The sequence below is a fragment of the Panthera onca genome, chromosome B4 (assembly GCF_046562875.1).
Source record: "Panthera onca isolate mPanOnc1 chromosome B4, mPanOnc1 haplotype 2, whole genome shotgun sequence".
Taxonomy (NCBI): domain Eukaryota; kingdom Metazoa; phylum Chordata; class Mammalia; order Carnivora; family Felidae; genus Panthera; species Panthera onca.
Window position 1 is genome coordinate 131,185,383 of NC_138345.1, and position 26,873 is coordinate 131,212,255.

At 59.9% G+C, this 26,873-nt stretch overlaps 1 protein-coding gene across 6 annotated transcripts; it reads left to right on the forward strand.

The window, feature by feature from the left end:
• Positions 1-1,445: 1,445 nt before the first annotated feature.
• Positions 1,446-26,869, forward strand: MICALL1 (MICAL like 1). 6 transcript variants are annotated; one of them, XM_060656377.3, is made up of 18 exons: positions 1,447-2,162; positions 6,276-6,324; positions 6,807-6,948; positions 7,083-7,217; positions 11,093-11,181; positions 12,511-12,653; positions 14,167-14,612; positions 15,237-15,294; positions 16,194-16,588; positions 18,003-18,421; positions 20,107-20,241; positions 20,865-20,991; positions 21,131-21,221; positions 21,386-21,459; positions 24,130-24,244; positions 24,445-24,491; positions 25,443-25,501; positions 26,641-26,869. In XM_060656377.3, the coding sequence occupies exons 1-18, from the start codon at positions 2,017-2,019 to the stop codon at positions 26,644-26,646; spliced, it is 2,676 nt and encodes an 891-aa protein (XP_060512360.3). In that variant the 5' UTR covers positions 1,447-2,016; the 3' UTR covers positions 26,647-26,869. The 6 variants fall into 6 exon arrangements, with proteins under 6 accessions (XP_060512359.3, XP_060512360.3, XP_060512358.3 ...); XM_060656376.3 differs by having other exon boundaries at positions 1,446-2,162; positions 18,003-18,415; positions 25,443-26,869; XM_060656375.3 differs by having other exon boundaries at positions 1,448-2,162; positions 25,443-26,869.
• The last annotated feature ends 4 nt before the right edge of the window (positions 26,870-26,873 follow it).

Consider the following 26,873-nt stretch of genomic DNA (forward strand, 5'->3'; position numbering starts at 1 on the left):
CCTGGGTGGCTCAGTCGGTTAAGCGGCCGACTTCGGCTCGGGTCACGATCTCGCGGTCCGTGAGTTCGAGCCCCGCGTCGGGCTCTGGGCTGATGGCTCAGAGCCTGGAGCCTGCTTCCGATTCTGTGTCTCCCTCTCTCTCTGCCCCTCCCCCGTTCATGCTCTGTCTCTGTCTCAAAAATAAATAAATGTTAAAAAAAAAAAAAATTAAAAAAATTTTTTTAACGTTTATTTCTGAGACAGAGAGAGACAGAGCATGAATGGGGGAGGGGCAGAGAGAGAGGGAGACACAGAATCGGAAGCAGGCTCCAGGCTCTGAGCCATCAGCCCAGAGCCCGACGCGGGGCTCGAACTCACGGACCGCGAGATCGTGACCCGAGCCGAAGTCGGCCGCTTAACCGACTGAGCCACCCAGGAGCCCCTAAAAAAAATTTTTAATGTTTTTTTATTTGAGGGAGAGGGAGAATCCCAAGCAGGCTCCATGCTATCAGCGAATGGCCTGACTCGGGGCTCAAACTCACCAACTGTGAGCTCAGGACCTGAGGCGAAATCAAGAGTCGCTGCTTAATGGACTGAGCCACCCAGGTGCCCCTGTCCCTGTTTTTAAGATGTGGAAACTGAAGTTCAGGGAGGCCCATCACTGGGCCGAGTGAGCCCGGGTGGATAGGACCCCCAAAGGCCCCTTCTTTCCAACCTCCAAGTACTGAGGGGTGGCAGAGGTGACTAAGACCCTGCCCCTTCCCTTGGGAGGTGGAGCGACAGACCCATCCCAGCTAACTATTACATTGGTCAGGGTGACGTCACCACCATGGCAGCTGAGTGGGAGGCTGATTCATCTGAGGTCTGGATGGGCCTCTGGGGAGGAGTCCCTGACCCGGGTCTTGGAGAGGGGAGCAGAATATGGCTTGGGGCTGAGGCCCAGAGCCCGGCTTGACAAGGGCCTGCTTCCCACAGGTCCGGCCCACGGGGGCCCCACCCGCCACCACTGTAACCCGTGCTGGCGAGGAGGAGATCCCTGAGCCTACACAGGGGGAGAGAACCCTGGAGGACCCGTGGCTAGGCTCAAAACATCGCTGAGTGGACACCTAGGCTGATGGGGGGTGGGGGGGGGTGGGAGGAGGGGTGGGGGGGGGCATGGAGGCTCCCGGGCAGGCAATGGGGGGAGGGGACGGTGGCAGACAGGGCTGTGGAGGTCAGGGGTGTTTGGGAGTGGTGAGACAGGGTCGGGGAAGCGGGTGGCCATCTGGGGGGCGCTTTGCGGCCAGCAGGGGAACGACCCGACGGACCTGACGTGGGGGTAATGCCGGCGCAAAGTTTCGGGCCAGGAGAGCTGAGCGGGTTGAGGGGAATCAGTGTAGGGGATCTGCAGGTCCTTAGGCCAAAGCGTGGGAAGAGAGCAGAAAGGAGAATTCCAGGGGGGCATCGTGGCGGAGGTAGTGGGATGGAAGAAGTCATTGTGGGCCGGGCGAGTCTCCAGGAGGTGACGGGGCTGTCCCGGAGTTGTCTTGAGGGCTTCCCGAGGGGAAGCGGTGACCGGGACCGCGCAGCCGAGGGGGGCTGTGGGCAGTCGGGCCCTCGGGCGGGCGGGGGCGCGTCTGGGGGCGGAGCCGCCGCTGGGTGGGGCGCCAGGCCCCCCGCTCCCGGCGGCCGCGGGCGGGGACCGAGGCCAGCGGGACGCACGCGCCCGCGCCCGGCCCACAGCGAGGGGGGCGGGCGGCGGTGAGTAGGCGGCGGCCGGCCGGGCCGGGCCACGCGGGCGGCGGCTGCTCGGGCAGGTCCGGGCAGGGCCGGGCAGGGAGCAGCGAGCCGAGCCGGGACCCCGCGCCGGAGCCGGAGCCGGAGCCGGAGCGCGGACACCCAGGCCGCGGCCCCGCCTCCTCCCCGCCCTGCGCCCGCCGCCCGCGGGTCGGCGCCCGCAGCTCGGAGCGGCGCCGGAGCCGGAGCTGGAGCCGCCGCCGGAAACCGGCCCGAGCGGGGCCCGGCGGTGAAGCCTGATCCCGGCGGCGCCCGGAGCTCATGGCGGGGCCGCGGGGCGCGCTGCTGGCCTGGTGCCGCCGCCAGTGCGAGGGCTACCGCGGCGTGGACATCCGCGACCTGAGCAGCTCCTTCCGGGACGGCCTGGCCTTCTGCGCCATCCTGCACCGGCACCGGCCCGACCTGCTGTGAGTGCCGGGGTGGGGGGAGGCGGGCGGGCCGGGGAGTAGGGCGGCGCGGGCCCGAGCTGGGGACCCCCGCCCCCCTCAGTGACGCGGAGCCCGGGCGGTGGCAGGCGCCGCCCCCCGGAGACCGAGACGCCGACCCTGCCGACGGCCCCGAAAGACTTTGGAGGCACTGAGCACCCGCCACCCAGGGGGCACCCCCCCCTTCCCCACGAGGCCCCGCCCCGCCCACTGGGACACCGAACCTGTCCCCCATACTGGTCCGTGGCCTAGGGGCACCGACCCCGCCCATAGGGCACTGATTTCCGCCAAAGGGACGCTGAGCCCCCGTAGGCCTTGACTCTCTCTGAAGGGGAACCGAGCTCTCCTTGGGGACCCTGGGCCTTTCCCCGCACCACAGTGCTCTCAAACAGGCGCACTGAGCCCCTCCCTCCCGGAGAGGGAGGCATTGAGGCCCGTCCCCTCTGTGAGGGGTCCCCCTTGCACACTTCTGTGGTTCCCCCATGCCGTCTTGTCTCCAGCCGGGCACAGAGGAGACCCCCGTTAAGAGTGGTTGGACGGATGGATATACACCCCCTACCTCCCACCGCAGTTAGGACACACATCTGCCTCCCAAGTGTGTGCCCCACAGCCCTGCTGTCCTCAGTGGGGCAGGGTGGCTGAGTGAAGGCTCATAAGGTCTGTCTGACAGCCACCACGGGGCTGCTCCAGGGTGGGAAATGGCCCCTTCTTACCCCCAGCTTCCCAGTGGGGTTCTCATGGAAAAATTTATTCCGACCCCCCCCCCCCCCCCCCTGCCCCCGGAGCAGTTGGCAACTTGGGGCTTTGACCTCAGCTGGTCCTGCCTTGGGCCCTGGAACCTCTTCCATTCATTCATTCACTCATTCATAAGACACCAAGTGAAAATTAAGCTGGGGCCCGCCACTTCTGGGGCTTCCTGTCTCATCTGCAGCTTGAGACCAAGAGGTCCTTGCCTCTCTTGTGGACGGCGCCCCCGACAGGGCTCCCCGAGCCAGGCAGGCTCTGCAGTCTTTCCGTGTCTGTTCCACTGCAGACCTGTGCTCGCCCTGGGAGCATCTGGGGGGGCTCTGATGAGGGAGAGAAGGGAGGAGAGGATTGCCACAAGGATTCCATGGTGCAGATGTGCTTGGTTCACTCTGTACCGGTGGGGGGTACAACATCTGCGTGCCGTGGGGCCCTGTGTTGGACCCTGGAGCGGAGGGTTTGGGGGGACGTGGACGCGGAAGCGAAGCAGTTGAGGTGGAGACGTACACGGGCTTCTGCCTGCCGTGGGACATGTGACAGCTGCAGTAACACAGACACAGGGTGGGTGAGCTCAGGAGTGGGGCTTGGAAGGAGGGAGGAGAGGGGCACCCACATTGGACCCGTGTGTTGGCAAAGAGGGCTCACGGGATCTTCTGTTTGGGCTGGGGGCGGGCCTCGAGGCGGGAGGCAGGGGACAGGGCCAGTGTGTGAAGGGACCTGAGAGTCAAGCTAAGCTTGTTGGGCCTGAGCTTACCAGTATCAAAGTGCAGGCTGCTGGGTTTTGTTCAGCTCCCACGTGTTCTAAGTGGGTGACCTTGGGTAAATCACTAGACCCCCCCCCTCCGGGCATCAGTTCCCTCGTCTGTAAAGTGGGGTTGATAATAGGACTGACGTCACAGGATTGGTGTGAGGCAACGAGCGTGCAATTAACAGTAGTTATTGTAAGTTGTGTGATGAGTGTGTGTTATTCCTTCCTTTACTCAACAAGTGTTACAGAGTCACCACTCTGTGCTGGGCCCTGCCTGGTGACGGAGATGGCAGGAGCCAGGTGATGGCAGGTGCCAGCCAGAGGGGGCCACCTGAGCAGAGACCGGGGGAGGGAGCACTGCTGGGGCCTGTAACGCGTGGCAGGGGGGACCCGGAGGTACAGCTGGCCCGGAGCGCCAGGCTTGCTGGCTCAGGAGGGTGGATGGAGCCACGGGGGGCTTTGTGGGTTTTAAGCAGGGGAGGGCAGCTCCCCTTCTGCGAAGAGATCCGGAATCCTGTCTAAACATTCATTTGTAGAGCAGGCCAGTGCCCGGGCTACCAGCCCATTGCGCAGCAGAGAAACTGAGGCCCAGCTGCCACATGAGGCGTAAGGAGGATCTCCATGAGAGTAGGGGCAGGGTAAGGGCCGAGGGCAAGAATCATCTGAAAGGTTCAAGCTCTTGGAGCTGTGAGCCCTGCCTCCGCTAGGGGGTGGGGTTTGCCCTCCTGAAGGGGCTGGTTCATTGTTCCCCACCCCTGCCCCCCTCCCTTGAGGACAGAGACCATGTGGGTTTCATTTTTCGGTCCTTCGTCTCCCCCAGAGCCAAATAGAACTTCCCAGGGTTTTTGAAAACTCTTAGAGAATATCTGTGTTACTAAAGTCCAGATGTTGATGAGGGACAGAGATGGGGGTGGGGGAAGAAGCTGGAGGAAAAATTAGTATCTCAGGGGCCCTTATAGTTTTCACACTGTTTCCGGAATTTATTCATTCAGTGAACATTTATCGAGCACTTATGAAGTACCGGGAATGACACAGGGCATGGAGGGCACAGGGTGAACAAAATGTGACCCCAGCCTTCTAGGAACACTGCCAGGGAGGCTGAAATAAACTGCCAAGACTAGTTGCCTTTGTCTCATTGGGTCTCTGAACAAGCCTTTGCTGGGGCTGGGCTGGCGACTGCTCACCTATTCACAGAGCAGGAGGCTGAGGTTTAGGGATGTGAAATAGCTTGCTTATGGCCAGACTCTCAGGCAGTGGCAAAGCAAGAGGACCTAGGGACCCGGCTTTGGGGTCGGGGGAGAGGGAAGCGACCCGGCCAGATGTGGCAAAAGGGCTGAGGCTCATACGTAGTCAGCTCCCCTGTCCTAGTCCACCCAGCCATGGGGCACCTCCCTCTGGGGTTCTCAGGCTCTCCTTTCCTGCCTCTGCCCACGGTTCATTGTCTGGGGCAGGAGGAGAAAGGCATGCCTTCCCGCTCCCTTGTATCACCGAGGCCCGCCCTTCACCCCGCCCAGACTCAACCCTAACCCTCCCCACCAACCTGGGAGGTGGTCTTAGAGCTCCCCCAACATACAGATGGGAAAAGGGAGGCCGAGACGACTGGTGACCTGCCCAAGGCCACACAGCCAGGCCCGGAAGAGCAGAGCCTGGGACCCTGACCTTGGAGGAGGTGCTGCCTGCTCTGGCCTCTGGGCCCACCGTCTGGGAGAGTCAAGGCGGCACTTTTCATCCATAGAAGGGCAAGGCTTTTGGTGGGGGCACCCGGGAGGCTGACGCGCAGGAAGGCTGTGGGAGTTGGTGTGGCCTCTCTGGGTTTGTGATATGCAGAGGAAAAGTCCAGAAATGTGGCTTCTCGAGGCCGAGGGGCTTCCCCTCTCTGGGTCTCAGGGTCCTCATCCGTAAAATGGGATAAATACCTGCCAAATAGAGTTGCTACAAAAATAAATTCCAGACAGGAACTCGGCACAGGTCAGCCATCTGTGGCTGTTCCTGTCGTTACAAACATTAGTCCTGGTCTTAGTGTTGTCTTTTTTTTTTTTTTTAAAGCTTATTTGTTTTGAGAAAGGGAGGGGGGGGGAGAGAGAGAGAGAGAGAGAGAGAGAGAGAGAGAGAGAGAGAGAGAGAATCTCAAGCAGGCACAGCACTGTCAGTCCACAGCCCAACTCGGGGCTCGATCTCACGAGCCATGAGATCATGACCTGAGTGGAGATCAAGAGTCAGACGCTTAACAGACTGAGCCACCCAGGCGCCCCTTAGTTTTGTCTTTGCCACTGACTCAGGACTCGGCTTTCTGGTACAGTGAGAGGAGGGATCTTAAACTTGAAAGCTTGGACTTGAGCCCCGCCCCTTCAGAGTGATTTCCAGCCTCTGCTTGGATGCCGGAGGGGGCCATGAGCTCATCCTCTGCCCCCTCCTGGCAGACGTGGCTTTGTGAGCATGTGCTCGTTGCCTTGGTTTCCTCCTTGACTGTCCACAGACCCCTCCCCCAACCCTGCTGAGGCCCCCACTGGGTGGGATGAGGTCGGGGCCACTGTTCCTTCCAGACTCCATACCCCTGCCCCAGTCACCTCCTCAACGCTCCTCCTCCCCTTTACCTTTTGCAGAGATTTTGATGCGCTTTCCAAGGACAATGTCTTCGAGAACAACCGTTTGGTGAGTCCCCAAGCGGGTGGAAGCTCTGTGGGCTTGTGGAGGCTGTGGGCATGTGGAGCGGGGTGGGAGTGGGCAGGGGTGTTGCAGGGCAGGAGCTGAGGCAAGGGGATCCTGGACCAGCTCCCTGAGAAGCTGCTTTGCACTGGGGCCCTGCCTGCTCCTCTCCCCACCCCCTTCTTCCTTCTGGCCCCCCTGTGTCTGGATTACCAGCCGGTCCTCCTCCAGACCATCATGTGGGACCAGAGGGGAGCCTATGGTCTCAGACCCTTCATCCCGCTGAGGGGAGCTGGGCCTAGGCTGAGGGCCACCCACTAACCCTGCCTCCTCCTCCTCTTCCTGTTGTGGCTGCTTTCATACCCACTCGTGCACCTGCCCCCGCTCCCCCCACTGCCTCTACCACTCCGCCTTCCCCCACCCCCGCCCCCACTCCTACCCTTACACCCTCCCCTCTACCCCCCACTCCATACCTGCCCTCACCCCAGGCCTTTGAAGTGGCCGAGAAGGAGCTGGGGATCCCTGCTCTCCTGGACCCCAATGACATGGTCTCCATGAGTGTCCCTGACTGCCTCAGCATCATGACCTACGTGTCCCAGTATTACAACCACTTCTCCAGCCCGGGCCAAGGTGAGAGGGGACCAGCCCTACAGGGAGGCTGGTCCTGGGGGTGGGGCCGGGGATGTGCAGGACTGTTTTTCTGAGCGTTCAAAGGGGCAGCCGGGGAGGCAGCACATCATTTATTCACCAGATGATTCATTCAGGCACTGACATATGGACCGAGCACAACAGCACCGCGCTGGGCCCCGGGGGTGCAGCCGTTCACGATCACTGCCCTCGTGCAGCTCACAAGTCTCCTGGGCAAAAAACACCCAAACCAATCGCCGAACAAAATGAAGGTAGAGAGACAAAGCAGGGCGAGTTCATTCGCTGCCTGTGAGTTCACCTCTCCGGCACTCGCCCTCACTTCCTGTTTGCCGAAACTTCCCTGGGGTTTTTCCTCCCCAGCCAGCGAGACCTTCAAGGTCTGAACGCTGAGAGGCTGGGGAACTGGGGGTGGGGCTGGGGAACTTGGGGGAGCTACAGGGTACTTCTCTGCCCTGAGGTTACTGGCTGCTGAGCCCCCTGCCCCGGGGCATCCTCCTGCAGAAACCGCCCTTGAGGACAGCTGGGCCTCTCCTTCTGCTGAGAAGAAATGCGCCCAGGGGGGGCCCAGAGGGGAATCGAGGAGCTCAAAGTCACGTAACAGGAAAGCTGAATGGCTGGACAAGAATCCAGCTGTCCTGACGCCTGTGCTGGGTCCCCGGGGGCCTTGCCTCCGCTCTCCATGTGGACCATCCCAGACAACCTCTTTAAAAAAAAAAAGTGTTCTATAAAGACAGATTTTTTTTTTCTTGCTAAGAGTAAAACATACTTCCTATAGAAAAGGGAGAACGTAGAGAAGAGCATAAAGATGAAAATAACCTGTTACCCACCCAGCCATAGAGATCGATAGTATAATTGAACAGATACCATTATGTTTGTTTTGGTAGAAATCAAAATGAAAGTATTTCCTGAGCACCGAGTCCTTGGTGAGAGGCAGTAGGGTGGGCATTAAGAGCACGGACTTAGAACTTCAGCTTTGCCATTGACTCTCTGGATGACAGTGGGCCACCATGGCCCTCTGCCTGCCTCAGTTTCTCCTTTGCGATGGGGATAAGAATAGCACCCGTCTCTTAGGATTGCTGTGAGGGGCGAGGACCTGTGAACCTGTCTGGTCCTTATTTAGGACTCAAGGTTGATACTGTAACTTCTTTATTTCGTTGGTTAGAGTTTTAGCCTGTTTACCCAGAATTACAATTCAGTCTTACCTTCTGGAAGGTCCCTTGTTTCCAAACCCTCATCTCTTTCAACTGAGCTCTTTTCTGGAGGGCCACCCTTCCGAGGCCCTGTGAGGTGGGAGGGGCGGGGAAGGGCCTTCCACGATACTGTTGCTCGTGCCCTCTGTATTCTTGGGTCCTCACTGGGCGACCCTGGTGGGCCCAGCTCCCCTCGCCGCATCTGGGTGGGATCACCCCCGTTCTTATTGCTAAAGGCACAGTTGGTGCTTTTCATACAACTTGGCCCCTAAATGCAAACCATTTTTATCCCACCTGATGTTCAGCCCACGGAAGCAACAGCAATGTGTCCCCACCCTGGGGGCAAAGCTGGCTGTCAGACTTCCCCAGATGGTCCTGTACTGTACTTCCTGGGCAAGTGGAAGGATTTCAAGGGCGATTTTGACTAGACTTGACTTTCGCTGGACTGGGTAGCTTTGGAACCTGGCCCTGGCTAAGACACCACAGCGCCGTGCCGAATGTTCCCCCCTGCACCAGGCTCCGTGGTGCCAGTGACCCTGGGCACGGCAGCTGACCCCTGCCCTCCAGCAACCACGGCGTGGTCTGGAACCAGAGTGTGAGTGAAGGAAGCCCGGTGGCTGTGCGAAATGGGCAGTCCCAGCATGGCACGGGTGAGGGTCATCCTTCTTAGTGGGGCCCCTGAGGGTCTCTCCCGTAGCTCAGTTTGAGCCGCTCGCTGCCCCAGCCATGGTCATAGTGAATTGTTTTGTGTTTTGAGTCCATCACATCCCTTCTCTGCTAAGCCTTTCTTCGTGGTGATCCCCCAGCCCCACACGCCATCTTCTGTTCCATTTTTCCCACCCACGACGTTCTTTCCTACCCACCTTCCCATCTTCACATTTTGCCTCCTCTAAGCAGCCTGCCCTGATTTACAACCCCACCCCCCCCCCCCCCCCCCCGGTGCTCTTATGGCTCCAACACCTGGCACTTGATCATTCATTTAACAAATATTTAAAAAAAAAAATTTTTTTTTTAACGTTTATTTATTTTTGAGACAGAGCATGAACGGGGGAGGGTCAGAGAGAGGGAGACACAGAATCGGAAACAGGCTCCGGGCTCTGAGCGGTCAGCACAGAGCCCGACGCGGGGCTCGAACTCACGGACCGCGAGATCGTGACCCGAGCCGAAGTCGGACGCTTAACCGACTGAGCCACCCAGGCGCCCCTCATTTAACAAATATTTACCGAGCCCCCTAGGGGGTGTGCCAGGTGCTGGGGAGAGAGCCGAGAACAGGAGGGAGGGAGAGAGAGCACAGGTTAACAGTAGGTAGTTTAACTGCAAAGAAGTCTGATGAAGGAGACAAATCACGGAACTGGGGTAAAAACCAGTGGGAGGATGAAGAGGCTACCGGACGAGTGGTCACAGAGGGTCTCCCTGAGGAGCTGGCATCTGAGCTGAGCGTTGGACAGAGAGAAGAAGGAGGGCATTTGAAGATCTGGGGAGGAATGTTCCAGGCAAGGGGCAGCACAGGGGCCTGTGTGCTTCAGCGAGGAGTGGGCGGGACAGAGGGGATGAGGACAGAGGGGGATGATGGAGGGTGCTCCTCGATTAGGCTGCCCCGCTTCCAGAATCTCTGACGGTGACTCATCACACACGTTCCCATCACAGTCCAAGTTCACGCATGTGAGTGTCACTGAACCAAGTTTCAGGAAACGATTCTTCCCCTTAATGACATGTGATACACGCAGGGGCGCCTGGCTGGCTCATTAGGTAGAACATGTGCCTCTGGATCTCAGGGTTGTCAGTTCAAGCCCCACGATGGACATGGCGAGTACTTAAAAAACACCACCACGGCCGTGGCGCCGGGGCCGCTCTTGATTTCAGCTCAGGTCATGACCTCAGAGTTTGTGAGTTTGAGCCCCGTGTCGGGCTCTGTGTTGATGGTGTGGAGGCTGCTTGGGATTCCCTCTCTCTGTCTCTCTCCAAATAAATAAATAAACTTAAAATAATTCTTAAAAAAAAATAAAGTTTGTCAAATGATATTTTAGACTACAGTAAGGAACTTGGGTTTTATTCTGAAAATTATCAAACCGTAAAATTGACTTGTTGGGGTATATGGTTTTCTGAATTTTAGATTTTTATTTTATCTTATTTTATTTTATTTTATTTTTACATGTTTATTTATTTATTTATTTTGAGAGAGAGAGAGAGCTTGCGCACAGCGTGAGCAGGGAGAGGGGCAGAGAGAGAGAGGGAAAGAGAGAGAGAATCTCAACTAGGGTCTGTGCTGTCAGCACAGAGCCCGACATGGGGCTCGATCTCACAAACCTGAGATCGTGACCTGCGCTGAAATCAAGAGTCAGACGCTTAACCCACTGAGCCACCCGGGTGCCCCAGGTTTTTATTTGAATCATGGGGGTACAGAGTAGGCGCTCAGTGGATATTTGCTGAAATCATAAAGGGGCGGAGTCTCAGAGGGGGCTGGTGGGGTATGGTGGCGTCTTTTTTTTTTTTGCTTGAGGGAGTGCAAGCAGGGTTCTGGGCCACAGCAGCCCATTTTCCTGAATCTTCAGACCAGCGCCACGTGGCTCCTCTCTTTTCCTTCCCTCCAACCCCCTTCCCCCTGTGGGAAGGAAGCCACTGGTCCTGCTGCATACTGGGCGCTGCTGAATCTGTGATCCTACTGTTGCCTTAGTGTTTACGCTGCCCCTGAGCGGGAGGAGTCACTGTCCCACTTAGTGGAGGCTCAGGGAGGTTAACTAGCTTGCCCTTGCCCTTGGCTCGGAAGAGGAGGTGTCCGCTGGCCAGTGTAAAGTCGGGGCCTGCTCTGGTCCAGCTGTGTTGGGTGGTCTGCCCAAAGGCGATAGCTGTGGAGCTCAAGTTATAGGCCAGGTGGGGGCCTCCTAGGACTTCAGGGTCTCTACCTGCCTCAGGGTCTCCCTCCTGTCTCTTGGCAGCTAGTGTCTCATCACCTAGAAAGGCCCAGGCACCCTCCTCCCCGCCATCCGGAGCACCTACTCCAGCACAACCAGGAGACAGGGCTCAGGTAGGCAGATGCCTGGGGTGGGTGGGCTGGGGCCACTGCGGGGTTCATTCTTGGGGCTTGTCCCATTGGCTTTGGCCGTAGAGCCTCATAGGCCAGGGTGGGTGAGGGGGCATGGGTCAGATTCCAGTCCCGTTCTGTGGGCAGGGAGCTCCTTTTCTTTCTCCAGGGCTTGGGGTAGAATCAGGAGCTGCCAGGCCTGGGAAGGGGGCATAGGACAGTCTGCAACACTGACTTTGCCCTCGTGGCGCTGGCAAGATTTACACGTTATCATAGAGCAAATTCTCCCCAGATTCCTGTTGAGACAGGGTTTTAGCTTCCCAGCATGTATCCTCTCCACACCTCTGGGACATCGGTATTATGTGTCGAGAAAACTGAGGCTCCAAGAGGTTTCGTCACCTGTCCAAAGCCGGTCCCCTGCTCCCAGATGTTTAGAGGAGCCACACTTCAAATGTGGATAGCACTTCCCGGTGTGCAAAGGGCTTTTCCCCTTTCCCAGCTTCCCCTTGCTGGAGGGGCTCCTGAGGGACGGGGAGCTGGTGCAGCCCGGTGAGCTGGGGCTGAGACAGTCAGGGGTTCTAGGATTCCGTCTGCAGGAGGGAACCCAAGGCACAGAGGGTATGAGAAGCAACCTCAAGGTCACAGTGCTTGGAAGCGGAGAAACCGGGATTTACATCTGCAGCCCCAGGAGGGGAGGCAGAGAAGGCAGACGAGGTGGGCCTACGAGGACAGTCACCCGTCAGGGGCCAACCTGCAGGGATGAGAGAGGGGAAGGGGTAATACAGCCAGGAGCCGTCTTTCTGGCCGGGAGGGCCCCAGAAACCGGAAGTCAGGATTTTTGTTTCCATTCTGACCCGGTGACCTTGAGCCAGTCTCTCCCCCTCTCGGGGCTTCAGTTTCCTCATCTGCAAAGTGGTGACTGTCTCCCTCTGCTCCTCCGGGGCTCTGATGAAGTACATTACTACTGCAAAGCTGATGCGGACGTGGGGGGGCAGTGGCTTTTTAGGGGAGGGGGACTATTCTTTAAAAAATTTTTTTTTTGAGAGAGAGAAAGAGACAGAGTGCGAGCAGGGGAGGTGCAGAGAGAGAGAGAGAGAGAGAGAGAGAGGGAGACACAGAATCCGAAGCAGGCTCCAGGCTCTGAGCTGTCAGCCCAGAGCCCGATGCGGGGTTTGAACCCACGAACCGTGAGATCATGACCTGGGCCGAAGGTGGACGCTCAACCGGCTGAGCCCCCCGGCGCCCCGGAAGGGGGCTTTTCTTAAACAGGGTGGCTGGTGACCACACCTCTACCCCCCCCCCCCCCCCCATGTGCCCACCCTGTCCCTGCAGGGTGAGGAGCTCTCCTCCGGCAGTCTGTCAGAGCAGGGCGCCCACCGGACCCCCAGCAGCACATGCGCAGCCTGCCAGCAGCACGTGCATTTGGTGCAGCGTTACTTGGCCGAGGGCAAACTATACCACAGGCACTGCTTCCGGTGAGTGGCGGGGGGAGCCTGGGGGGCAGCGGGCTTCACTCCCCGCCCCAGCACCCCATTTCCAGGGAGGGAGATTCCATGGATTCAGCGCCTCAGGGGGCCAGGCACGTTGTGGGGCTCTTCGTGCCGGAACATCTTCCTTATCCCCATTTTACCGATGAGCACACTAAGGCTTAGTGAGGGGAAAAGCCTCGCGCCGGCACGGAGTTAGAGAAGAAGCTGAGCTCAGGGGTTCTGCCTGCAGCGCCAACGCTCTCCGAGGCTAACGACCTACTGACAATTCAGGAGCTGCCTTAAACGCCCTTGAGAAAAACAAAAAGGATTTTTAAAAAATCACGACTTGTTTTCAATGTGTGGCTCCCAGGGGAAGTCACGTTTAAAGAAAATGGAATAAGAGACAAGGAAAAGACAGATAACTTAGAAAACGTAGAAGAACAGTTTATTTATTCTTAATTTTTTTTTAACGCTTATTTATTTTTTGAGAGAAAGAGAGAGAGAGAGACAGAGTGTAGACAGGGGAGGGGCAGAGAGAGAGAGAGAGAGAGAGAGAGACAGAATCTGAAGCAGGCTGCAGGCTCTGAGCTGTCAGCACAGAGCCCAGTGTGGGGCTTGAGCTCACAAACCGTGAGATCATGATCTGAGCCTTAACCGACTGAGCCACCCAGGTGCCCCAATTTGTATTTATTTAGTGTTTTATTTACTTTTGAGAGACAGAGACAGAGTACGAGTGTGAGAGGGGTAGAGAGAGAGGGAGACACAGAATCCGAAGCAGGCGCCAGGCTCTGAGCTGTCAGCACAGAGCCCAGTGCGGGGCTCGAACCCATGAACCGCGAGATCATGACCGGAGCCAAAGTCAGATACTTAACTGACTGAGCCACCAGTCGCCCCGGGAAAACATTTTATATGTTGCGAAAAAGCAATTAGAAAATAGTCGAGAGGCCAGTGACTGAGTTACACAACATGCACTTGACTCTGGGTGAGTTTGTGTCTATGTGAGTCTGTGTGTGTGTGTGTGTGTGTGTGTGTGCGCGCGCGTGTGTGGTCGCATGATGGCCGGGCCTGGAACCCCAGGGGCCTGATGGCAGAACTGAGGTGTCACAAGGGAAAAGTCTCAAGCAGGCCCATCGTTACACCAGCACAATCACCTTTGGCCACGAGTGCGGTGTTTTAAAGACTTTTCACAGTGTCTTCCAGTGGAAAACACGTTTGACACTGAGAGTTCTGACACGTGCCTGAATAAAAACCTGTGTAAACAGGTGCGCAACTGGCATTAGAGTTCCCTAAAACAATACAGTCTCGCTTGTGCGATACACTCTGGTGCGTCGTATTTCATTCTATTTCCTAAAACAACACCGGCAACAAAACCCACGTTGCCTGGAAGCCCAGCGTATTGAGACAGAATCCAGGCAGGCAGGTGGGAGGAGGGGAGGGAGGGAACGGCCTTGGCTACTGGGGGAGGAGTGGCCGGGGTCCCGGCTACGTCGACGCGCCCACCCCACCTTCTCCCCGGCAGGTGTCGGCGGTGCTCCAGCACGCTGCTCCCTGGAGCTTACCGGAGTGGGCCCGAGGAAGGCACCTTCGTGTGTGCGGAGCGCTGTGCCAGGCTGGGCCCGGGTGGGCGGTCGGGGACCAAGGCCGGGCCGCCTCTGCAGCCGAAGCAGCGGCAACTTGCAGAAGGAGCCGAGGATGTGGACGGAGGCGGCCCCGGCCCTGGTGCACCTGTCGGGGCTGAGGTGGATGTGCCCAAGGCCGGCGCCGAGGCCCGGCCCCAGATCCCCACCAAGCCCCGGGTTCCAAGCAAACCGCAGGAGCTGGGCAGCTCTCCGGCCGGCCGCCCCACGCCCGCCCCGAGGAAGGCGTCTGAGAACACGGCCCCGACGCCCCCCACGCCCCGGCCCCGGTCCAGTCTGCAGCATGAGACCCCGGGGGAGCCGGGTGGCGGCAGCGGCTTAGTAAATGGTGAGCGAGGGCTCAGGGGGGGCCGGGCGCTTGCAGGGGTGTGTCTGGGGTTTGACTGTGCGTGTGCACTGGGAGCACTCGTGGAGGCCTGAGCTGGGCCCTGGGGCCGGATGTCCTGCTGAGGCCGATCTGTGCCGTCGAGGCACTGCCAGCGTCAAGGGGGAGACGGGCACAGACGGAGGGGTTTCCGGAGAATGTGGGAGCCTGTCATGACGGGGGAGGGGGGGCTGTTGTGGGTTGCCTGGAGGCCACTTGGGGGTCAGGGGGAGCTTTGAGGAGAAGGTGATGCTGGGCCTGAGTTGAGGCAGTGTTTCCTGTCCGCACTGGGGACGTGTCCGCGGGCCACTCGGGTTCCCCCTTCTCAGCTGAAATGCAGATGGGGTTTCCGGGTGCCCTGGCCTGGCCCCTATGACCATTCTTTACCCATCACCTTTGGTGCTTATCTAATGTCCCTGAGTGCCGGGCCTTGGAGGTGCAAGGTTGCAGGTGAGGTCTCCACGGCTACCTGGAGTCCCGGATCTGCCAGGTAGAAAGGGAGGGCGCCCCAGGTTCCCCAGTGCCCGACTCTGCCGCCTTGCCCACAGCCGCCCGTGGAGGCCTGTCTCACTCTCCTTTCCCATCTAGGAAGGCTGCACGAACCCCCCGTCCCCAAGCCGAGAGGGACCCCCAAGCTGTCTGAGAGGTACGCTGGCTCTGAGAGGCTTTCCTGCATCGGAGGCCCTGGTGGTGGGAATGGGGGTGTTCCTGGGACCGGAGGGTGGGGGCGAGGCCTCCCGTGGGCACATGACTCACCAGCACACGCTCCTGAGGATGCGCAAGGCTCACTCTGGGTGGGGTAGGAGCGCTGTGCCCGCCTCTCCTTCCCTGAGGCTCCCCCTGGGGTCCCCACTTTGGGGCAGTAGTCTGGTGGAGACAGTGCCCCCGGGGCCCCTTTACCTCTCCAAGCCTCTGCTGCCCTGTGAACGTGGGAGAGCGAGGCCTCACTCAGAGAGCTGTTGTGAGAATTGGCAGCTGAGTCCAGAAAGACCCAGAAAAGCTCAGCTCTGTCCCTGGCTCAGGCCCTCCACCCCGGGACCCTGCGTCCTGCGTGCGGGCATCTATTTCCAACTGTTCTTTGGAGCTGTGCTTCCCCTGTGTGGTCTGTGAGGGAGAGGGTGGGCCCCAGCTGAAATGGGAGTGCACCCAGTGAGCGCTTGCTGTATACAAGGCACTCTGCCCATTGGATCCTTATAATAACCTTGTGAAGTGAAGACTGTTGTCCCCCTTTCATAGGTGGGCGACTGTGGAGAGAGGCTGGGTGACTTTCTCAGCCTCATGCAGAGAGCCGCTGTGGGTCCTTTCCTGGGCTGGGCTCATGGAGGCTGTGTGATGTGAAGGTTTACACTCTCTGGGCCTTAAGGGGCCCAGCCGACGTGTGACTGTAACAGTGCATTTCGGCCTTGGACCCAGACTGGCCCCCCCTGGGCTGGGAGAGAAGGGTGCGGTCTCTCATCTACCTCCTTGGAAGGAACCGTCAAGAGAGAGGAGGCTGCTGTCCCCCCGCCCCCTAATGGTTTCTGCCTCTTCCCCACCTCCGTCCAGGACACCAGCCCCCAGGAAGGATCCCCCATGGATCTCACTGGTGCAGGCAGAGCCAAAGAAGAAGCCAGCCCCCCTCCCCCCGAGCAGCAGCCCCGGACCTCCAAGCCGGGACAGCAGGCGGGTGGAGAACGGAGGCGTGGCGGAGGTGACCCAGCAGAGTCAGGTGACAGCTGGCCTGGAGCCCAAGCCCTACAACCCCTTCGAGGAGGAGGAGGAGGAGGAGGAGGAGGAGCAGGAGGCGTCCCCAGCTGCACCCGGCCTGGCCACAGGCCCCGCCCTGGCCCACTCGGAGTCCACACCCAAGTCCCTGCACCCCTGGTATGGCATCACCCCCACCAGCAGCCCCAAGACAAAGAAGCGCCCTGCCCCCCGAGCGCCCAGCGCCTCCCCACTCGGTGAGTGCCATCTCTGGGAGCCCCCCCGGACAAAACTCGGGGCTCGGCTGCCTGGGTCAGCCCAGGGCTGGGGAAGGGTGTGTGGTGCGGTGGGATCCCCGCCGGGCCAGGGGCCACGTGTGTCCTCTCATTTAATTCGAGAGCAAACCGGTGAGGTGGGTGGTCACACTCCCATTTTGCAGGTGAGGGAGCTGGGGCACAGAGAGGGTCAGTGATTTACCCAAGGCCTCATAGCACGTAAGCAGTAGAGACAGGATGTGTCAGGCAGGAGGCTCCAGACTCTGTACTCCTAACCCTTCGTAGTGCGCCCGCAGGTGAGGTGTCGTGAGGGTTATATGTGCGCCCCAGCCAGGGGTTCAGCGCAGCCCGGCTCGCGGAGAGCGTGCGGCAGGGGTTGGCTTGAGTCCGCCTGTCTAGTCACCACCCTCCAGTTGCCGGGCACCTGGGACTCTGACCTGGCTGTGTGTGACACATGCGTAATGACCTTGAGCAGTTCCTTCCCTGTGTCCGTCTTCAGTCTCCCCGTCCGGAAGATGGAGGTGGCGGGCCGGCCCCAGGGCGCTGTGCCCCCTCTGCCCATTGCGCCCTCTCGCGTCCAGGCACGTCGTGGTTTTTGTCGCTCACCGTCTTGCGGGTTTTCTCAGGCCTTGGGCCTGGTCACCTTCCACCGCGGCTGGGGGGTGGCCCTCAGGACCTCAGCGGGAGCCCCTTAGACGGTGGGACTGAGAGCACGTGCTCGGTTCCCTGCTCCGGCCCCTGCTGGAGCCCTGGGACCCTGGAATTAAGGGTGGCTGGCAGCTTCCGGATGCTTCGGGCGGGATGAGTGCTGAGTCCCACATAGCTGTGTCAATCCGAGCCCTTCCCGGGCAAGTGCCTTCTCTCTGGGTCTGTGGCCTCATCTGGAAAACACGGATGGTGGTACTTCGAAGCACGGTGTCCATCATCCACGCGAGGACTAGCGCGACACGGGGCGGTGCCCGGCCAGGGCCGGCCGCTGCGAGGGCTGCGGGCTCCTTCCCTCTCCTGCTGGTCGAGGCAGAGGAGAGGCCAGCCCTGATTCCGTCTGCCCTCCCCTCCTCTGGCAGATCTGCCCCTTCCATTGGGCTTTGCCTTGGGTCAGATGGGACGTGGGCGGGGAAGTAGAGGCAGCCGCCATGTGCACGAGGAAGCGGGGAACAACGTGGAAACCCGGGACGACAGGTGTGCCATGAGGTGGCACAGCGCATCCCAGAGTGCGGGGGATGAACGCGGATGATTTGGCCCCTCCTGACCTGGGTCCTAGCACGTTGCTGGGAGTGCCTCGACCGGACGCGGGAGGACGTCCAGGGCCTCCCCCAGCCCTGTGGAGAGTGGGGGGCGTGAGGTGAGGCTGTACCTCCTCGTGTGGCGCTCACGTGCTCGTTTGTTTGCCCAGCTCTCCACACCTCCCGCCTCTCACACTCGGAGCCTCCCTCGGCTGCCCCGTCGCCAGCCCTCAGCGTGGAGAGCCTGTCCTCCGAGGGCCCCGGCCAGACCCCGCCTGGGGAGCTTCTGGAGCCACCGGTCGTGCCCAAGAGCTCCTCAGAGCCTGCAGTCCACGCCCCTGGCACCCCCGCGACCTCTGCCAGCCTCTTCGCCAACTCCTCCTCCCTCTCCTCCTCTGGGGAGCTGGTGCAGCCCAGCACAGACCGGATACCCCAAGCCAGCCCTGGCCTCGCTCCCAACACTAGGGGCAGCCCGGGCCCCCAGCCAGCCAAGCCCTGCGGTGGCGCTGCCCCCACGCCTCTCTTACTGGTTGGAGACAAGAGCCCCGTGCCTTCTCCTGGAACCTCATCCCCGCAGCTCCAGGTAAAGGTGAGTTCTCCCCGCCTGCTAAGAGCTGCTGTCCTGTCCGAAGGATCTGTCCAGTGGTCTGACTTATTTACTGACCCGGATGTGTCCCTCGGCCCATTCACGACTGTATTTGCGGAGGCACGGATTCATCCACCCGTCCACCCGTGCATCCGTTCCCCTGTCCCCATGCCTGGCCCTTCATGTAGTGATGCGTCCGGGCCCCTGTCTACTTGCCTGTCCCGTGTACTTGTCCCATCGGGACCCCTTCACCCAGCCACCGTCTGTCTTCGCGTCCTTCTGTCCACCTCTCCATTCTCTGAGGCCCTGCTTCTGCCTGAGGCCCCCTCCCAGGCTCACCCCAGGCTCTGTCTCCTCTTGGGGGTAGAGTGGGCAGGGGGCTCGTTTTCCAGGTGACCTTCGTGCCTGTGTAACTGTTTCTCAGTCCCGTGCCAAGGACCGGGGGTCATTAGGGATCAGGACATTTCCTCTAGGCGTCTAGTTCCTGAGGGCACCTCTCTTGTAGCCACAGTCCTTTTGGGCCACCAGGTTCTGATGGTCCACATCTGCGCACTCTCTGTAGCCCGCTGGGGCCCAAGGCTCGTGCAGCCCCCGGGGGCAGGGTGGCAGGACAGCTCATGGGGGTGGGGGGTGGTGGCCGTAGTCATGGTCTGATGGACCTGACAGAGGATAAGTCGGGGGAGAGGGCTGAGCTTTCGGTCCAGACAATTTAACCTGCCCCGGCCTGGTCCTAGCCAGCCCTGCCACCCGCCTGCTGTGTGACCTTGAGAAGGCCCTGCCCCTTCTGTGGGCCTCGGACTGCTCTGGGGAGGCCCAGGGTTCCTTAGGAGGGGCAGGTAGGGGAAGAGGTCAACTTTGGACACCTCCCCCTTCAGGCAGCTCCTTTTAAACGTCTTCTTCCCATCCTGGGGTGTGTGTAAGGTTGGCTTGACAGTTGGTGCTGAAAGGCTGAGAACCCTGAGGAGCTTGGGGGCCTCGGGCTGTTTGGTCCTGCTGGGCCCCTGCGGGCGCTGCCCTGTGGGAACCAAACCCTGTCTCCTTGCCATGCCTGGACTCAGGCCCTGGTACTTTCCCTGCTTTAGAAATCCCAGGGCAACTGCCAGTCCAAACGAATCCCTGGGCTGGCACAAGTGAGAGGAGCAGGGCTCCCTCCAGCCTCCCTGAGCTGCTCGGAGAAAGTTGGGTAAACACTCCTGGGAGCACTGCAGGCCTCAAGTGAGACCTTTCCGTGGGGCCCACGATGACCCCTCTGTTTCCGATGAGCTGGGGAGAGCAGTTGGAAGACGCTGGCGTCGCTCGTATTGGCAGGCGAGGCCCTGTCCCAGTGCTGGGGCGGCCTGGCTGTGCTGGCCTCGGAGGGGGCAGGGGTCTCCGCAGAGGGTCAGACAGATGCAGGGCTGTGGATACGTGGAGGGGGCTGCAGCAGAGAGAGGGTAGGGGTCTTTCCTGGACAGGGAGGAAGCCACTCTTTTCCTCCATCTACTGGCCAGATGGAAGGTGGGATCTCTGCTTTCACACTTCCTGGCCGGGCGGTGCTGGGCAAGGAGCTTCGTTTACCTCTCTGAGCCCGAGTGCCTGTTAGAAAAGGGTGGTTGTGAGGCCTGAGTGAGCTGTCTGGCAGAGGGGGGCAGGGCTTGTCTTACTGCCTCTTCCCCAGACTTATCCTCTGCCATTCTCCCTGCCTTTAGTCTTCCTGCAAGGAGAATCCCTTTAACCGGAAGGCATCACCCACAGCATCCCCAACCACAAAGAAGGCCACCAAGGGATCCAAGCCAGCCAGGCCACCTGCCCCAGGACACGGCTTCCCACTCATCAAGCGCAAGGTACCAGCCACTCGGCTGCCTGAGCCCTGGGGACCCCCTCCCTTGGCCGCCTCAGGCATCCCCTGGGGCTCTCCCAGAGGCTGCCTGTCTGGGCAGCTGCCCTCGGATGCCCCGAGGGTGGCCTGGTCGGGAGGTTTAGCTTGCAGCCAGGGGGGATTTTGAGCAGACCAGCTGTTCTCAACCGGGCGCAATGAGTGATGCATTTAACTTGTTACTAATAATAGTTCAAGGATCAAAGCACTCACATGATATACTTGTCGTTAAACAGATTAGAGCGTTCTCGAGTTTATCTGTCCACTAGGGTCACTCTCTCACATTGTGGTATCATTTCTGGAGGGGCAGAGAAGTGGGGGGAGGGTTGCCACGAGAGGCAGGAAGTTGTGCCTCCCTCTGGGTGTGCCTGTTGGCGCTGGCTGGGGCCAGGGGCATCAAGGGGCTGTGGCTGTCCCCACAGCCACCCTTCCCTGCACCGGGATCCTGTACCTGGCCACACTGGGGGGTGGCACACAGCCTAGGCCCGGGTCTGTGGTGGCCAACGCTGGCCAGAAATGGCTAAAGCTCCTGGAAGCGGGCAGGTGGGAGGAATGGGCTGTCCTTCAGGTCACCGGGGCATTGTCGGGCAGGTCCAGGCTGACCAGTACATCCCCGAGGAGGACATCCACGGAGAGATGGACACTATTGAGCGCCAGCTGGATGCCCTGGAACACCGTGGGGTCCTGCTGGAGGAGAAGCTTCGTGGCGGAGTACATGGTGCGGGGGCTGCTGGGAGGGCCTGGTGGGTGGGACTTAGGGGTGACGGGAGGCTCTCTCCCTGGGGGCAAGCCCCGATGGCTTCTTTGGGGGCTGGAAGCGCCGCCAGCCCTGGCTTCAGTGGGCATCTGGCTTCCAGAGGGCCGTGAGGACGACATGCTGGTGGACTGGTTCAAGCTCATCCATGAGAAACATCTGCTCGTGCGGCGGGAGTCTGAGCTCATCTATGTGTGAGTCCCCCCCCCCCACCCCCCAACTTGGCCCCCTGCTCCGGTCCCCAGAATCCGCAGAGTTTACAACGGAGAATCTTCCCTATGTTCCCTCGTCGCTGACAGCACAGGGCAGGGCAGCCATGCAAGGGGCAGGGTTAACAGTCATTGTTCCTGCCTTCTAGTTTCAAGCAGCAGAACCTAGAGCAGCGCCAGGCGGATGTGGAGTACGAGCTGCGGTGCCTTCTCAACAAGCCCGGTGGGTATGGGCACACGTGCTCCTCTGGCACCTGCCCGGGGGGCCTGGCGACATTTAGGAGTGGGCTGGGTGCTGACCCTCCAGACTGGGGATAGGCGGACGCCGGGAGCAGGGCCAGAGGAGGAGAGCACCGGGGGGGTGTCGTCTGGGTCACGTAACAGGTGGTACACGGGCTCGAGCGATGGCAGGACAGGGAACGGCATGGCCGGTGTGGGGTTGCGGACTCATGTGGCATCAGGGGTGACAAGGCTCTCAGGCAGCACCAGGCCTGGGAGCAGGCTGGCCTGTTTGGGCTGCTCCCTCTCCTGGAACTTGTGGGTAGAGCGGCACCCACTGGGGAGGACCTTCAGGCTCCAGGGCCCGGGGCTGCCCCAGGTGAGTGGGTGACAGCAGATGCCTGGCCATCAGGCTAGAGCATGGCAAGATTGCACCAGCGGTGGGAGGGAAGGTGGGTCCCCTGCACAGTGTGGCTCAGTGGGACCCTGGGAGTGGCTCTGGGAGAGGCAGGAAGGGCCTAGAAGGGTGGAAGGGCAGCGGGAGGGATCGGGTGTGTGTGGAGTCACATGGTCCTGTGTTCTGCCACTAACAGGCTGGGAGCAGTCCCACTTGGGCTCAGGTCATGATCTCACGGCTCGTGGGTTCGAGCCCCGTATCGGGCTCTGTGCTGACAGCTCAGAGCTTGGAGCCTGCTTCGGATTCCACCTCCAACTCTCTGTCCCTCCTCTGCCTGTGCGCTTTCTCTCTCTCTCTCTCAAATATAAACATTTAAAAAAATTTAAAAAAACATGCTGGAAGCAGAGGATGGGGGGTGTGTGGGGGGGCGCTGGTTAGGCAGGTTTCTCAGTCTCTCTGAGTCTTAGTAGCTTCAAGTGTAAGACAGGATAAAGGTACCCACCTTGTAGGATATTCCTGGGACCAGGAGACAGTGGGTAGGGAAACACTCCGTGCCCTCTGAGGGGCTGATGGTTGATGGTTATTACATGTGGCCGAGTTGGGGTCTTTGGCCATGACGTGTAGTTGAGCCACAGCTAGGCAGAGAGATCAGAGGTATCAGGGCTCTTGACCACTTCTTGGTCCAGGCAGTGGACCTCACTGTTCCCATTTCACAGATGAGGCAATGGAAAGCTGGAGGTTGAGAGTCTTGCCCACTGGTGGGGGGGCTGGGCTTCTAATCCAGGTCTCTGACCCTGGCCTGTTCCTGGACACACAGCCCTTCCTGTCTGCTGGGACAGTGGCCCTGCCTCTCCACTGACTGAGGAACTTGGGGGGCTGGGTGAGACCCAAGGCAGGAGTGTCTCTGGAAGCCACTCCCCTGCTATCTGTGAGTCATTCCCAAATCTCCTGGAGGCTAGGGCACAGCCCCCCCCCGCCCCCCCCGCCCCCCCCCCCCCCACCATGCAGAGGGAGCCACAGTGACATTCTGTGGCTGGGGTGGGCACAGCACCTGCACCCCCAGGCCAACCTGGGCCTGGGCATATTGTGTTGCTTCTCCAGCCTTCTGTGTGATGGCAGCACGTCCTGGGCTTGTCATCCTGTCCCAGATGTTGCCTTTGCAGAGATGTTGCCTTTGGTTTATAAGGCCCCAGATGAGGTAGGGACCCACAAAACACCAAAAGGTCTGTGGCTTGGGGGTGTCAGGTTCCCCGGGCTCCAATCCTGGCTCTCCCCTTGCTGTGTGATACTGGTCAAGGACTTAACTTCCCTGAGCCTCAGTTTCCCCACATGTAGGTTAGGGACATAACCTCCCTGGGCCCAAGGTTTGGGAAGCGTCAGAGTAAGATTTGATTTGGGCCGTGACTCAGAAGCCCGTGGTGTCCCCGGAACTGTGCTGGGCCACCTGCTCCTGAGCTTTGGCAAGATGAGGTGTTAGGACATTGGGACAGGACTAGGGGGCCTCAGGATGTTTCTTTCGAGACAGGGAGGCCTGTGGTGCCAGGTGTCGTGGAGGGAAGGCTAAGAGTGGGCACCCTTCCCCTGGGAAGCTATGGGCTGGATGAGAGGTAAAAAGGCACAGGTGGGCCCCTGGGTGGTCCTGTGGGATGGCTCAGGTTCTTGGGAGGAGGCTGGTGGGGCAGTAGGTACGTGAGACCTCAGGGACACCTCCTGGCTGGGCTCCCCGCCCCTAAGTTCCTGTCCCCTCTAATCTGCCCTCCTTCATGGCATTGTGTTAAGGTCCCGATATGCCACTTGGGTCCACACACTGCCACACACTGCTTCTACTGTGCAAGGACCTAGGAGTCCCCTGTTGTCTCCCCCCCCCCCCTCCCCGGCCCCACTCTGGCCAGCCCACCTTTGGAGACTCTTAGCAGGCCCAGCCTGCATCCTGGCTCTTCTAAGAAACCACCTAGTGAACATCTGTGGAACAGAAGCAGGAATGCTTCGGCAAGAGCTGGTCTCTGTTCTCAGAACGTGTGTTGTACTTGCCCTCCTGGAGCCCCCTTGAAAGGTTTTTTGGTAGGCATCCTAGTATGCTTTGTCTCTGCCAGAACCACCTTCGTTTCCCCCAGCACTTGTCATCCCCACCCGGCTGGGCCCCTCCTTTCTGTCCTCATAGGATCCAGCATGGGGGCAGCCCGCAGCCGCCTCAGCACTTAGGCATTGGTTCCTGGCTTCCTGGGAAGGCAGGCGGGTTTCCCCCCACTCATGCCCCCGACCTTTCTCCCTGGGCAGAAAAGGACTGGACAGAGGAGGACCGGGGCCGAGAGAAGGTGCTGATGCAGGAGCTCGTGACCCTCATCGAGCAGCGCAACGCCATCGTCAACTGCCTGGATGAGGACCGGCAGAGGTGACATGGCTGGGGAAGGGCTACCCCCTGGGGTTCCTTGCCGGAGGGGTCCGGAGCAGGCCTGGCCAGCCCTGTCCTCACTGCCAGCGACCCCAGCGCACCCTTGCTCAACCCTGTCGGAGGGACTCAGAGGCTGGAAGGGACTGAGAATATCCGGGCCTTCCTCCTGTGCGACCCTCGGCTTCCCTTTCTCGTTTCAGGGAGGAAGAGGAAGACAAGATGTTGGAAGCCATGATCAGGAGGAAAGGTGAGGCCCTCCTGGGGCTCTGGTTCCCCAGAACGGTTGGCGGGCAGGTTGGACAGAGGGTCGGAGCGGATGCTACAGGGACGGCGTGTGCAGACTCCCAGCCTCTCTCTTGCCGGGAGGGCCGTGTGTGGCGAGAAGGGCTATGGCCTGGGCTGGGAGTGGGGGGGCTACAGGGAGGGCTGTGGTGGGCAAGGGGCACTTTCCTAGGGTGGCTGCCTGAAGCCAGGCATTCCTCCTTGACATCTGGAGCTGATCTTGGAGGAGTTGGCGGCCTCACACAGCAGTGCCTACCAGAGATGAGACGGTGCCCAGAATGGTGGAAAGGGCACTGGCCGCGGAGTCAGGAGACCTGGGTTTAATCTTGGTTCCACCAGTGACTCATTCTGTGGCTTTGTGGTTGGGTCTGGACTCTAGTCAGGCTGCTTGGGTTCCAGTCCCAGATCTGGAACTTACTAGCTGGGTGACTTAGAGCCCCAGCCGTTTCAGCCCTGTAGGCCTCCCCCTCCTTGTCTGCAGATTGGGGGTGATAGGGGCACCCCTTCACGGGAGGGCTATTCAGATAATGCATGTAAATAAAGCACTTAGCCCCGGGCCTGGCAACTACAAAGAGCTCTGTTGGTGTTAGTTCATTTCAAAGGCCCACATTCTCGTTGCCTATAGGCAGATGATTTCTGAGGTTCCTTCCAGCTCTGTCCGTGTTTGCGTTGTAACCCACAGAGCTGAGCACCAGCCTAGGGGTCGGGCCTTTTCATGATAAATCTTGGCCACGCTTCAGAGTTCCAGACTGTTTTCACATTCGTTTATTTCCGGATCCTTGCCAGAAACCCCATCCTGTAGGCCCAGAAAGGTGAAGTGACCTGCCCAAGGTTCCACACGAGGTGGAGGGGCGGAGCTGGGCCTCCGTCACGGCCCCTGGCCTCTCCCGACGTACTCCCCCTTTCTCTTCTGCAGAGTTCCAGAGGGAGGCTGAACCCGAGGGCAAGAAAAAGGGGAAGTTCAAGACCATGAAGGTGCTGAAGCTGCTAGGGAACAAGCGTGATACCAAGAGCAAGTCCCCGGGGGACAAGAGCTAACAGCGAGGGCAGCCAGCTGGGACTTTCACCCCTCCTGGCTCAGCCCCTGGGCTGTGCTCCACTCGAGGGCGGCGGGGGGGTGGGGGGCTCCCTGCTTCCCATCAGGATCAGTCCTGAGGAAAGATGATGCAAGGGGAGGGGGCCTCTCGGTGACAGCCTCTCCCTCCTCAGGGTCCTGTTGCTGGTCTGGGCCAAAGAGTTTTCTTCCCCCTTCTCTGAGCCATAGGCAGCTGTGGCTCAGCTCTGCCCAGTCTGGTTCTGGTGCTTCCAGATGCTGGGACTGACCCACGGAGCCAGCAGGGTCCTGGGTCCAGGATCCAGGGAGGGGCCGCGGCCCAGCACACCCGCCTTGCCCACCACTCAGCCCCTGCTGTGACGGGCAGCCCCTTGGTCCCTCCTCTTCCCTTCTGTACTGTGTCCAGCTGGGATTCTTAGCTGTCACAGTCCTGACCTGGAGGTCCTTCCGCCCGCGTGGTCCGCCCATGGCGGACCTCCGGCCGGGGTCTCCTGCCTTCAGGCCTCTGCTGCTGTTGGCAGGCCAGCACTCAGGGCTTGGTGGCCCTGGCTTCTTCCTGCCCCAGCCCTGGCTCTGCGTCCCCGTTTTCCTTTCCAGTGCAGGTGGCCCTGAATCTGTTTCTCCTCACTCAGGAGCTCTATTTATGAAGTCTAATTAGGTTTGAGCTCATTACTGTGTCCTCAGACACAAACGGGCCTGATGGACAAATCCCTCCCTCTGTCCCTCAGAGTTCTAGGAGGGGCCTCTCTCATTTCCCCTGGTTCCATAGGAAACCTCACCCCCCGGAGCCACGGGGCTGGGCGGCCACGCCGGGTGGATGAGGGTCTCTGGGAGGCAGGCCCCGTGGCAGTTCCGGTCCCCGATCATCAGCCGAGGGAGGATGTTTCACAGAGGTGCTAATCCTGGTTCCTTAACGCATTGTAGTCTGACCCCTCACTTGGACCTCCCCCCACCTCCCCCAGGGCTGGGGATGGTGGGCCCGTTCCTGCGTGTGGCCGTCACCAGTCTGTCTACTCACACTCGCCTGTTGTCCGTTCTCTCCTAACTCGTTCCCCTGAAGGACTGATGGCCACTGACCCCACTGAGATGGCCAGGGGAGAGGAGGAGCCGATGGGGACAATGGCCTTTTCCCCAGGGAATGTGTCCAGCAGCTCTCGGTCAAAGCACTGTTGCTATAAGCTATCTCTGGGGTGCTCCGGGGCACCCCCCTCAGCACACCTCTGGGGAAAGTACGCACTGTATTAACTCACGAGGATTTTCCTCGCCAACAATAAACGGAGACAACCTCAGCTG

What these genes read in the sequence shown, in the direction of transcription:
- MICALL1 (XM_060656375.3), top strand. Translation starts at nt 2,017, where the DNA reads ATGGCGGGGCCGCGGGGCGCGCTGCTGGCCTGGTGCCGCCGCCAGTGC. An exon ending in AATCGCCGAACAAAATGAAG is followed by an intron (nt 7,218 to 11,092) that starts GTAGAGAGACAA and finishes GTCTCTTGGCAG; the next exon opens with CTAGTGTCTCATCACCTAGA. An exon ending in GCCCAGCGCCTCCCCACTCG is followed by an intron (nt 16,589 to 18,002) that starts GTGAGTGCCATC and finishes TTGTTTGCCCAG; the next exon opens with CTCTCCACACCTCCCGCCTC.